At 44.4% G+C, this 12918-nt stretch overlaps 1 protein-coding gene across 3 annotated transcripts in view; it reads left to right on the top strand.

Moving 5' to 3' along the window:
- Positions 1-8174, top strand: part of CDKAL1 (CDK5 regulatory subunit associated protein 1 like 1) — a 647814-nt gene extending 639640 nt beyond the window's left edge. For all 3 annotated transcript variants that reach the window (XM_013060790.2, XM_045085085.1, XM_004761260.3), the window contains one exon: positions 5582-8174. In XM_013060790.2, the coding sequence (XP_012916244.1) occupies positions 5582-5770 (189 nt within the window). In that variant the 3' untranslated portion in view covers positions 5771-8174. The remainder of the gene's footprint in view (positions 1-5581) is intronic.
- The last annotated feature ends 4744 nt before the right edge of the window (positions 8175-12918 follow it).

Here is a 12918-nt window from a genome sequence, read left to right on the forward strand (position 1 = left end):
CTCCCAGCCCCAGCACGGGTCCCACTTGGCCTCCGTGCACCCCATGTGCTCAGGTGTTGTAGGGCCCCCTTGTCTCTTCCCAGCCGTGCAGGTAGCTGCTCACGGAGCGGAACTCAACATTCATGAATAGGAAATACTGTCGTTACCATCTAGGCGGACCGACTTCTCTTTTCTGAAGTCTTCATGTATCTCCACCTGGTTGAAGTCTGATCCGTAGACTTCCTGAACATCAAAGTGGTTTTTGTTTGGTTTTGTTTTCAGTGTAGCTGCTTGGTTCTGCTTTAACAGATTTATTACTGCAGTAGGATTTGATAAACTGTACTTTTGAAAATTAGTAGGATACTTTAAGAATTAGCAAGAATGTTTAGAGATTAATCAAGGAAACAGTGAGATTTATGGCGGTGGGAGGAATAGCCCGTGTTGATCAAAGTGAACACTTTCTCAGTGTTGTCCTTAGTTTGCTATAACTGGGTACACGCAGGGATCTTTTCGATCAAACAAAGGTCCTATCCTCGTTTCAAATTTCTGTTTTGAAAAAGGCATTTCTAAGTAGAGTTTGATTTCTTAAAATGTGTAAGTTTGAGCGTTGGTGTTTCCTTAGTTTTAGCAAGCAATAACATGTCCCAGAGTGGGCGCATCACAGTGTGAGAGAGGGAAGTGCATCTTGAATTTCAAGAATTAATAACCTTTGGTAATAATGTTTAAGAAGTTTACGGAAGGTTTGAGCCTTTTGTTTACTTCCTGGAATTATTGGCCATACTGTTTTTCTCTAATCTGTGTGTCAGTGTGTGTACATAAACTTTTATGTTAGCATTGTTATTTATCATCACCTCACCTGAAAGCACTTTTTGTGTAAATTGCATCATAGAAATGCTGCAGTATTTCCTATTCATGAATGTTGCTTCTGACTGTATAGAGGTCTGCCATAGTTTTATGTGGAAATGTTCAGGAGACAGTCCTTCTGCTTCCTTTTTTTTTTTTTTTTTTTAAGATTTTATTTATTTGTCAGAGGAAGAAAGAGTACAAGCAGGGGAAGTAGCAGGAAGAGGGAGAGGGAGAAGCAGGCTCCCCGCTGAGCAGGGAGTCCAATGCGGGGCTCCATCCCAGGACCCTGAGATCATGACCTGAGCCAAAGGCAGACGCTTAACCCACTGAGCCACCCAGGCGCCCCTCCTAAATTTTTAAATTACTTTTCCTTCAGTATCACTGTGCTGGTGACAATTGAAATGTACAAAGCTAGCTCCCTGCTGACCACTGCCAGCTGAGAAGTCTTTTTCTCAATCTTATATTTTAAAATGTATCATCAAATTCTTTTAATCAAGATCTTGGATCGGTAAAAGGTGACCTTGTTTAAGAAACACAGTGTGGTAGAGATAGACTGCAATGTCCCTCTCCTGCCGCATTGTCAGGTGCCCACCTTGATCTTCGGGAGAGCGGCAGGGCAGGTGGGCTCGGCTGCCCGCTGCTGTCTGTGAGCTTCTGTGCTGCAGGTGTGGCCCCTGGGGATGGGAGGGTCCCCTACGTTCAGACATACTAGCTGTTTGCTGGGATTGAGTAGTGGGCAGGGTATGGAAGGGGATAAGGAAATGCCCAGGGAAGAACACATCTGCAGGCCATCCACTCTGGTAATTCACTGGGTAACTTTCATATTTGGAGAAAATTTTATGATAGATGAGTTAGAAGAAGGAGCAGAAATTTTGTGGAACAGTCATCGAAAGTCAAGTTGGAGAGCACAAACACATTAGCTATGAGGCAGCTTTGGGAAGCAGAAGGTTCTATAAACACAGATGCTCAGTGCTTTAAGACATGGCCTCCTCCTGCCCAGGGCCGCCTGACCCCTGGCTGGGTGCCAGCGATCACCAAGGGACAGTTTGAAATGGCGGGTGTAGAACCAGGGTCCAGCATGCAGACAGATGGGCAGAACAGAGGGGATTCTTCCAGAAGCCAGGAGAGACTGCATTTCGGGGGCTCACTCTGGGAGGGCCCTTCCATACCCTGTACTTAATTTTGTATTCGTACTTTTTCCTGAACAGAAAACCTTAGTCCCCACGCTGTCTGGCTGGACCTCTAGCTGAGCTCCCTTGAAGTGGGGGTGTGAGTGGGGCTGAGTGCATACGGGCACAGGCACCCCCACATTTTTAGGGGTACAGTCTGTAGTCTTCACTGGCTTTTCAAAGCCGGGTTGGTCTCAAAAATCTCAAACTTGGGCCGATGAGACACGAGTTAGCCTCTCAAGGATGGTCTCGTAAATCCAAATTTAAGAAGCTTTGATCTCTAGGGGCAACACCTTAGGATTCCTGTAGACTCGTTCCCTGTGCCCATCACAGGACACACAGGTCATGAGGGACACGGAAAGGCACATTTTTTAATCATCTGTGCGTCCTGTCCTCGGGAATGTGCACTCCCATTCACTCACTCAGTCACATTTAAGCACTTCCCGAGTCCCCGCTGTGTCCCCGCTCCATCCCCACAGCTGCAGGGCCAAGCCTGGGGGTGAAGTAGGCAGAGAGCCTCGCTGCTTTGAAGAACTCTTATCCCTGATGTCATTGCAGCAAAGAAGAACTGCGTTCTCTCCCGAGGCTGGCTGCTGGGTCCAGATGAGGGCTGTCCTTGAGATACTGAGACTACTTTTAGGCAAACTAAGTTTGTTGGCATATTCTTAGCTAAAGTATCACACAGAAAGCCAGATTCATGAGAGAATGGTCCCCTGAGGCGGGGGCAGCTTTGGGTGGACCTGTGAGCTCTGGTGACTGTCCCCACCCCCGCAGGGAAGGAAGCTCGTCTGTCTGTTCGTCTGTTCCGCTGCGTGCCCCCTTCTCGGGGGATGGACGCAAGCAGGGGGTCAGTTCAGGTACCTGTGGAGCGCACAAGTGAGCCCTAATTGGACTGGCACTGGGTTGGCAGATTTAGTCGGTGGTTAGCAGTTTGTTTTTCGTTTTTTGGTTTTGACTTTGCAATGAGTCTCCTAGCATCAAAGCGAGAATCCTTGCGCGTCTCTCACATGGAATCGTTAGCCGGTGGAAACTGGATTCTGAACGTTATTTTCATTTCCCCCTTCGTGTTCTCTATACCTCTCGTTACTCACTCATCTGAACTCAGGTCCTGTGGGTTCTCCATCAAAAGTCCGTGGTCCCTCCTTCTCCAGGGGGGACATCTGCCACCATCCTAACATAGATGCTCATCACCTCCCGCCGCAGCTCACCACTGGATCCTCTACTCCCGGTCTCTTCCCTCCCTTTGGTACACCCTGTGCCTTCAGGCCACCGTTTCCTTCTGGAAGGTATGGTTTCCCTGCATCTACTGTGTGCGATGAGCTGCAACTCCTACCCAGAGGATGTAGGGGTCAACAAGAGGGTCTTAGGGAGCTTGGAAGGAAGAATACTCAAAATAAAAAGGTTATTGAAACACGCTTGGTGCTGCTGTGGGTTTCTTGTACTTTCACAGATGTGTCTTACATTGTCCTGCCTCTGGGTCGCCCCCTCGTGCCCCCACACTGTTCCTCGCATCCACACCCTCCTGCCCACTTCCATATCCATCTCTGAGTGGTGTTTCAGGTCTCAGCAGTGGAGGCAGCGATTCTAAAGCCTGTAGATAAGACGGAGATCTTATATAATAGAATTAAAGTTATGCTTCGAAAAGCTAGAACCATCTTGAGAGCAGCCACGTGCCCCCTCCCCACTCCTCTGCACACCCCCCAGTAGAAAGCATCAGGGAACACAGACTACCAGAAAATTAGTGTGGTGGGCCTGTCCCTCCGGCCACCCACACCCTTCAGCTCCCTCTTCATGTTTGGGGCATCTTGGGACTCTCCACCCGGAGGGATATGTTTGCAGAATAAAACAGCTTTCACAGTTCTCCTCTGTCATTCTCTTACTTTGCTGAGTAGATATGGCTCCATCTCCCAAAGGTCCATTTTTTATATGATTCCACTGTACATAAGTGTCATGCTTCTCCTGGGGTGGCTCAGCAGATTAAAGCCTCTGCCTTCGGCTCAGGTCATGATCCCAGGGTCCTGGGATCGAGCCCCTCATTGTGCTCTCTCCTCAGTGGGGAGCCTGCTTCCTCCTCTCTCTGCCTGACTCTCTGCCTACTTGTAGTCTCTGTCTGTCAAATAAATAAATAAAATTTTTTAAAAAATGTTATGCTTCTCCTTAAACTAACTCTCTCTCTCTCTCTCTTTCTCTCATATATATTTTGTGTATTATCTGGAAAATCAGGAACTTGGCCTGATACTTCAAGGCAAAGAAATGTGATTTATTCATACCTAACTTGGGGCTACTTGACCCACGGTGGGTGTTTGAATGTGTCTGTGTTGGAGAAGTTACTAAGCGATCGCTTCTTCTTACATCAGGCCAAAAAGCTTCTACACAGCAAAGAAAACCATCAACAAAACAAGCAGACTTCCTGAATGGAAAAAATATTTACAAATCATATATCTGATACCTGATAATATCCAAAATATATAGAGAACTCCTATAACCCACTAGCGAAAAAACAATCTAGTAAAAGAAAGGGCAGAGGATGTGAGTAGATACTTCCCCAAAGAAGACATCCAGTTGGCCAGCAGGTACACGGAACATGCTAAACGTCCCTCATCATCAGGGAAACACAAATCACAACCACCGTGAGCTATCACCTCCCGCCTGTCAGAATGGCTGTTATCCAAAAGGCAAGAAATGACAAGTGCTGGCAAAGATGTGGAGAAAGGGGCAGTGTTGCAAGAGAATGTAAATTGGTGCAGCCACTGTGGAAAACAGTATGGTGGCAGCTCAGAAAATTAAAACCAGAAATACCGTAGGATCCAGCAGTTCCTCTTCTGTATATTTATCTGAAGAAAGGGAAAATACTCACCCCTGTGTTCGTTGTAGCATGATTCACGGTGACCAAAATACGGAAACAGCCTAAATGTCCGTTCTCTTTATCCAAAGAAGATGTGGGATATATATCCTGTGTGTGTGTGTGTGTGTGTGTGTGTGCATGTGTCTGTATATGTGAGTCTTACTCAGCCATAAAAAAGGGAGACATCTTACCATTCGCAACAGTGTGGATGGACCTTTAGGAAATTAAGTGAATTAAGTCCGAGAAGGACAAATGCCATATGGGCTCAATTATCTGTGGAATCTAAAAAAAAAAAAAATGGAACTCATAGATCTGGAGAGAGATTGGTGGTTGCTAGAGTTGGGGGTGTGGAGAGGGTGGACGAGGTGTGTGAAGGGGGTCAAAAGGTGGAAACTTCTAGTTAGGGCACTGAGTAAGCTCTGGGCGGATCAAGCACAGGGCCGTGACTATAGTTACTATGTTGCATATTTGAAAGTTGCCAAGAGGAGATCCTAAACGTTCTCATCAAAAGAAAAAAGGCTGTGACTATGTGTGGCTCTGGACGTTATAAGCAGCCCTACTGTGGGGGTCATTTTGGAGTCCATCTGCTGCCCCCCTGAACTAATAACAATGTTCTATGTCATTTACATCTCAGTAAAGACAAAAAAGCTTCCTTGAGAGACTCGTGCTTGACTGAGAGTCACAGTAGACCTGTTCTGTATCTCACAATCACGTTTTCCCCTCTATGTTTCCATCTTCATAGGACTTCAGAAAAAGGCTTGGGACTGACCTGAGCTCGGTGCCCCACACTTCCACGGTTCGGCGGGACCCCGGGAGTTCCAGAATGACGCTCCGCTTGGAAAAGCTCCGTGGAGACTGTGCGTTGGGGGTGTCTGTAGGCCTGGCTCTGTTGGCCCTCCTTCTGGCTCTTTTGGTCAAAGTCTATAATTAAAGCACAACTGATGGAACCATTTGTGAGGAAGACTACATTTCTAATTAAAATCCATACTGAACAGAAAAGCAACGGCATCAGTCCTCCAGGAGCTGGAGTTTACTCTGGTCTCTGCCCCCGAGTCCGCCATACTTTTTATGAGGCTTACCCTGTCGCCCGTCCCGTTGGGCCATCCGTTATGTGACATGACACCTACTAACCGTTGCCGCGGCATATCTTTCACATGAACCTCCTTTCGTTCATCTGCAGCAGGAAGTGGTTGCATTTTTCTTCAAGCCTCCAGCCTTCAAGTCAGAGCTTCATTGAGCAGTGGATCTGGTCATCTTTTCCTGACGTGGGAAGAATTTTGAGTCTTCAATAAACATTTAAAAATGTTTCTTTCTCTGGATGCTTTGTGTGGAGTCCTGATGCTACAAACAGCTTCTTTTCCACAGTAGATGTGGTCCTGGAAAGTTTATAGGGAAACCTGTGTTTGGAACAAGACTTCTCTCGGAATGCACAGGGAGAGTCACCAAGTAAAGGACTCTCGGTGACATTTTGAGAAGTGTGGGGAATCGCCCACTTCTCTGGCAGCCACGAACTTCCAAAAACTGGATTCGTCTCAAACCAGCTGTGCCCCTTCTCTGATGGTTCTGATCGATGACATCAAGTGATTCTCTCTACCTGACATCACTGGCTTTTACCAAATACAATGATTTATTTCACAATAAAAGGACTCGATGTACTAAGCGATCCTGTGAACACCAGAATTTAAATGTTATCTGGATCGTATCGGTCCAGGGGAATCAGGTGCCCTCTGGTTACCATAGGACATTTCATCTTTAAACCCACACCCCTGTTTAGCTCCTCCTTTTAGGTGTCTTTTAAGGAATCCAAATTATAATTTATGTCATTGGTTGGTGAGCTAAAGCAAAACAAAGTGAGTGTTAGTACATGTGTGCTTCTAAGAGGAACTCACATTTCCAATGCAGAAGACCTACCCGGGCCCGTCCCAGAGGCCCCCAGGGGAACATGCATTTGGGACACTTAGGAGTCACACTGTGTGGGACATAAGAAGAGCTTTGTGCCCCTGACTGACCAGAGACCAAAAGGGTGTTCATGCTCCCCGTCTCACCCTTTCCCCACTCTCTCTCACCTCTCCCGTTTCATCCCCTCCTGCCCTTGAAGTTGTTCTTGCTTCTACTCTGCTCCCCTGAGCTGTCCTTCCTGTGGACGAAGGGCACGCCCAGCCATCCAGCAGCCCCACTGCCCATCCCCCACTGTGATGGGGGTTCTCAAGGATTGTTTCAGCCATACGGGGTCACCCCCTGCCACCTTTCCTGTTTCTGAGCCCGAGTTGGGCTGCAGCTTCATTTTGCTCAGAGGTTCAGAAAATACAAAAATCCCACAACAGGGACCAGGTCATGTGCAACGTTTGCCATCCTGGTGAGAGTTGGCTAGACGGGGGCTAGGGTCTACACATCCAGCTTGCCTTTTCCCATGACCTCCTGCAGGAGGGAGAGAAGGGGGAAGGGTGTGTTTGTTGCTGACGGCACAGTTCTCTCGTGGACAGGGTGAGCCTGGGAGCCTCCCGAGCAAGAGCAGTCATCAGGAAGGGTGTGCACTTTCTACCTCCTCTCCTTCCTGCCCACGGTGCTCCTGCACGCCTCCCACTCCCTTGGAGTTGGGCCTGGCCTCGTGACCTGTGTCGGCCAATGCACGGGGAGTGGAAGGGTCCGATCTTCGAGGCAGATGTTGAAAGAGCCGGGGTACAGTCGCCATATGCTCTTCCCGCCACATCAGGACGAAGCTGTCCTCAGCCTGAGTCCTCCGAGGGAGTGCGAGGAGCAGAGCCCCGCACCAGCACGTGCTGCAAGTGGGTAAAACAAGAAAGGAACTTCTTTTGTGTGAAGCTGCTGTCGGCCTAGAATGACGTAAACCATCCTGATGCGTTCGGAGTCAGCCATGACAGAACGGTTGACTGGCCATTTGTGAACGCAACGCTCATGTGCCTCAGATTTTCCCTTAGTGCCCAAATCTTTTTTTTTCCTTTTTTTTTTTTTTTTTAATAGTGACTCTTCCTGCTGAAAAGGAAGCTATAAAGAGACCTGTCTTGGTTCATTCCAGCTGCTATAACAACACCGTCGACCGGGTGACTTATAACTCACAGAAATGTGTTTCTCATAATTCTGGACACTAGACAGGCCAAGGTCAAGGCGCCAGCAGATTTAGTATCTTGTGAGGACTCCCCTCCTGTTGCACAGATGGCCGTCTGCTTATGCATCTCACGTGGCAGAAGGACGGTGTCCTTGTCTCGTGAGGGCTCTGATTGCATTGCTGAGGGCCCCACCCTCCTGACCTAGTCACCTCTCAAAGGCCCCACCTCGTACATCACATTTTTAAATAAAGAAGGTTTATTAATCAAGGTTTTTTTCTCTCTCTCTCTCCTTCCCTCCCTCTCCCTCTTTCTTTCTGTCTTCCCTGGTTCATCCAGTGGGAGATAGTTGGATAACGGAAAAAAATTCTTTGGTGAAAACTTCGCTTTGTTGCTAGAGAAATGTGTCTAAACATCAGATTTCCATATGTCTTTCAGTCAAAACATATGCTTTCCTGTTGACTTCAGTCCAGGTTGAAGATTTCAGTCACAGGGAGAGAATTGGACTTACAAATGAACGTTGAGTTTTATCACCATAACAAACATAGAGGAAAGTAAAGGAAGGGTAAGAGGGAGGGAAGGGAGGAAAAGAGAGAAGGAAAGAAGAGACAAAGAAAGGGGGGAAAGATAGTCTTAAGATTTGCCTGGGCCCTGAGGCACCCCAGGATATTTTAAACGTCTGAGGGAAACAGTGACATCTGTCAGATACCGTACAAAGTCGTCGCTCAAAATGGTTGGATTTCAACATTGGAATGCACACTTTTCCATGATGCTGTGTCTAAGACTGGATTTTAGGCAGCTGCTGTGACAGAAAAGCAAGTATCAAGTGAAAATGTAAAACAGGAACTGAAGACAATCTTATATCATGGTTTGAGAAGTTGTGCAGTGCCCAACAGATGCACATGTTCCATTAATACATAATGATGGTAATTTTAGAATAAAACAAAAATATATTTATTTCAATTTAATTGTATTACTTTTTTCACACAAATTTTTGTAAGGTATTTAAGACACAAGCATTTATTAAGTTGTTAGCGCCTCGCTACTTAGTAAACAGGATGGTTAGCTCTTTCGGTTGGCCTAGGTGTGGCATGAATCAAGAAAGCTTGAGAACCTCAGTTCTGTGGCGTGACCTATTTAGAGGACCCATGGCAAATTTATATTTAAGCTGAGATCCTAATTATTTCTCAAAATATTTTTCTTTAGTTTTTTACTTTATTAATAGCACATGTTTAATAAATTTGCACCTGCCTAACCACCGAGCTAGAATTTATGGTGCTGAAACTGTAAAATTTAGGGTGCCTGGGTAGCTCAGTCAGTTGAGCATCCAGCTCTTGGTTTCAGCTCAGGTCATGATCTCGGGGTCCAGGGATCGAGCTCTATGTGGGGCTCCGTGCTTAGTGGGGAGTCTGCTTGGGATTCTCTCTTTCCTTCTCTCTTTGCACCTCAGCCTTCCCACTCGCTCATAATAAATCTTTAAAACAATTAAAGAAAGAAACTATAAAATCTGAGTTATGGAACCATCAAGGAGTCAAGGATCTGAACCAACTGGATTCAGACCTCAGTAGTTTCCTCAGACCTCAGTACAGTTTGGAGGCGGATTGTTTAGGGAAAGAGCATAAAGAGAGGTTTTTGACATCAGCAAAAGTTTGGTTTAAGTTGCAGCCAGGCCACTTTCTGAGCCTCATCTGTAAAATAGAGACAGTTCTACTGCAGGGTCACTGAAAGATGAAATGAGATCACATATATCAAGTAGTATGTCTTTGGCGATCATAATTTTTTCCCCTTTCATGATTTACTCTAGCCATTTAAACACAAAAACCAATTTTATAAATAAGGTTAGGTGGTTTTAAATTCTGATATTAACACACGACCACCGAAAAGAATTATATATGGAATAAAAAGAGTCCTGCCCCGAGGGACATAGAGTCTAATTCTAACAAATGCAGCAAAGGAAGAAAAATTCAAAGAAAATGGATTGCAGCTGTATTTGAGGAGATCAAATTAATGAATGGTGTGGGGCACAGATTTGGGTGGCCGGTCTAAGATCAAGAAGGAGATTTTCCTTGGCCAAAGATGAAAAGAGCAAGCAGATTAATGGGAGACCTAGCAGTCCTGCCCTCCCCCACCCTGCCTTGGGGGGTAAAAGGAAATGTAGACACTATTATTTTTCATTAGTTTTCTGTCAATTATTTTCTACTAGTACTGTTTCTTGGGGTTCTGTAGCCAAAATATCCCAAATGTGTAGAGGTTGAAGGAAAGAGTTTCATTCAATCTCTTATGGTCTTCCTAGTTGAAGGACATCGGAATATACTTACAGATACTAGTGAGGCAAGTGCCCAGAAAAAAAATATCTATTTATGTAAATATACATATTTATGTATTTCATATATAAATACAGTTTTAAAACGCACCTTGGATTAAGGTAAGAGAAAACTTGAAATTCAAAAAAGCCTAAAGAACTAAAAATTTTAACTCTTCAGTTTATCTAATCTGCTTTTAATATGCCTACTTAATCTAGTATTTACAGATGTTATTCCAGGCTGTCTGATTCCAAGTTCCAAACTTCTAACTTCTGTTTTTACCCACAGTTCACATAAAGAGGAATAAAACATGTGGTTTTTAAAGAGACCTGGAGATTTTCAAATAGATATAAGGCATGTTGTTGACTTGTTATACTTGGGTCCAACCTTTGTGAACTAAAGTATACCATCCACATATCATAGGCATACGTAATAAGGCAGTTACAAACTACAGCTTACTTTTAGGAAGTAATTTAAACATATCTGGTAAGGATTGCCTGGGTGGCTCAGTTGGTTAAGCATCTGCCTGCAGCTCAGGTCATGACCTCGGGGTCCTGGGATTGAGCCCCAAGTCAGGTTCCCTGCTCAGCAGGGAGTCTGCTTCTCTCTCCCCACCCTCAGCTTGTGCATGTTCTCTCTTCCTCTCTCTCTCTCAAATAAGTAAGTAAAATCTTTTTAAAAAATCATATCTTGTGGGTGAAGATTAGATTGAACTAGTTGTATCAGCAGGGGTCCCTGGGAAAATTCTTTTGTGGACCTTGGCACTCTTAAGAAAATGCCTTGCAGGGGTGCCTGGGTGGCTCAGTGGGTTAAGCTGCTGCCTTCAGCTCGGGTCATGATCTCAGGGTCCTGGGATCGAGTCCCGCATCGGGCTCTCTGCTCAGCAGGGAGCCTGCTTCCCTCTCTCTCTCTCTGCCTGCCTCTCCATCTGCTTGTGATTTCTCTATGTCAAATAAATAAATAAAATCTTTTTAAAAAAAGTTTAAAAAGAAAATGCCTTGCAGTAAGACTTTCTTCCCTTAAATCTTAGACTTTGCCCTGAAAAAAGGCATGAACAAAGAAAAGTTCTGGAGCAATGGCTTCCCAAATGTATAAAGAATAATTAACACCACTCCTTTGCATACACTTTCAAAAAATGAAAAAGTTTGGAACACTTTCTAACTCATTCTAGGAGGCCAGCATTACCTTGACATTAGAGCCAAATAAAGATACCACAAGAAAAGAATGGAAAACCATGTCCCTTATGAATATGAATGCAAAAAGACTTACAAAGTATTAGCAAGTTGATTTCAACAGTATATTAAAAGGATTATTTACCATTATTTACCATGATCTAGTGGGATTTATCCCAGGAATGCAAGGATGGTTCAACATAAAATCAATCAACATTATATATCACAGTTATAAATTAGAGGGGAAATAAAAAACATTTGATCGTCTCAACTAACACAGCAAAAGCATTTGACAAAATCCAACACCCTTTCCTGACAAAAACTTCTTAGAAAACTAGGAATGGAAGGGAAATTCCTCAATGTGATTAGCTGTATTTATGAAAACCCACAACTCACACCATACTCCGTGGTAAAATTAAGTTTTACCCCTAAGATCAGGAATAAGACAAGGATGCCCACTTTCACTGGCTTCTGTAAAATATTATACTGGAGGATCAGTGAGAGCTATTTGCCGAGAAAAAGAAATAAAAAGTACCCAAATAGGAAAGGAAGAGGTAAAACTACATTTGTAGATGACATGGCCCTGTCTATAGAGAATCCAAAAGAATTCACAGAAACCTGTTAGGCCTAATAAATTTGGCATAGCTGTAGATTATAAGATCAACACACACAAATGAGTTGTGTTTCTATATACTGACAATGAACCAGTAAAAAAAAAAAAAAAAAAAGGCAATTCTATTTATGATAGCATCTAGAGATTTAAATACTGAAAAATTAATTTAACCAGGGCGGAAAAGATGTGTATGCTGAAAACTATAAGCCACTGGTGAAAGAAATTTTTAAATATATAAATAAATGTAAAGATATATCCCATGTTCACTGAAAAGAACACTTAACATTGTTAAAACACTAATGTAAGCTACAGATTCAAAGCAAGACCTATCAAAACACAAAACAGCCTTTTGTGTGTGTGTGTGTGTGTGTGTGTGTGTGTAAATGGAAAAACCAACCCTCAAATTCATATGGAATTGCCAGTGGCCCCTAATTTCCAAAACAGTCTTGAAAGAGAAGAACAAAGTTCGGACCACCTGCATCACTTAGTAGGTTGTGTATCAGTAGGTTGTGTAGATTCTTGATTTCAGCTCAGGTCATGATCTCAGGGTCATGAGATCGAGCTTCATATCAGGCTCTGTGCTCAGCATAGAGTCTGCTTGGAATTGTCTCTCACCCCAAAGCAATATGGTACTGGGATAAAAACAGACATATAGGGGCACCTGAGTGGCTCAGTGTGTTAAAGCCTCTGCCTTTGGCTCAGGTCATGATCCCAGGGTTCTGGGATTGAGCCCCGTGTCAGGCTTTCTGCTCAGCAGGGAGCCTGCTTCCCTTCCTCTCTCTGCCTGCTTGTGATCTCTCTCTCTGTGTCAAATAAATAAATAAAATCTTTAAAAAAAAAAAAAAAAAAGAACAGACCTATAGACCAATAGACCAGAATAGAAAAAAACCCAGGAAAAAAACATTTCACGTATATGGTCAGTTGAT

This window comes from Mustela putorius, unplaced genomic scaffold (assembly GCF_011764305.1).
Source record: "Mustela putorius furo isolate JIRA1106 unplaced genomic scaffold, ASM1176430v1.1 tig00000831_pilon_pilon_pilon, whole genome shotgun sequence".
Lineage (NCBI taxonomy): Eukaryota > Metazoa > Chordata > Mammalia > Carnivora > Mustelidae > Mustela > Mustela putorius.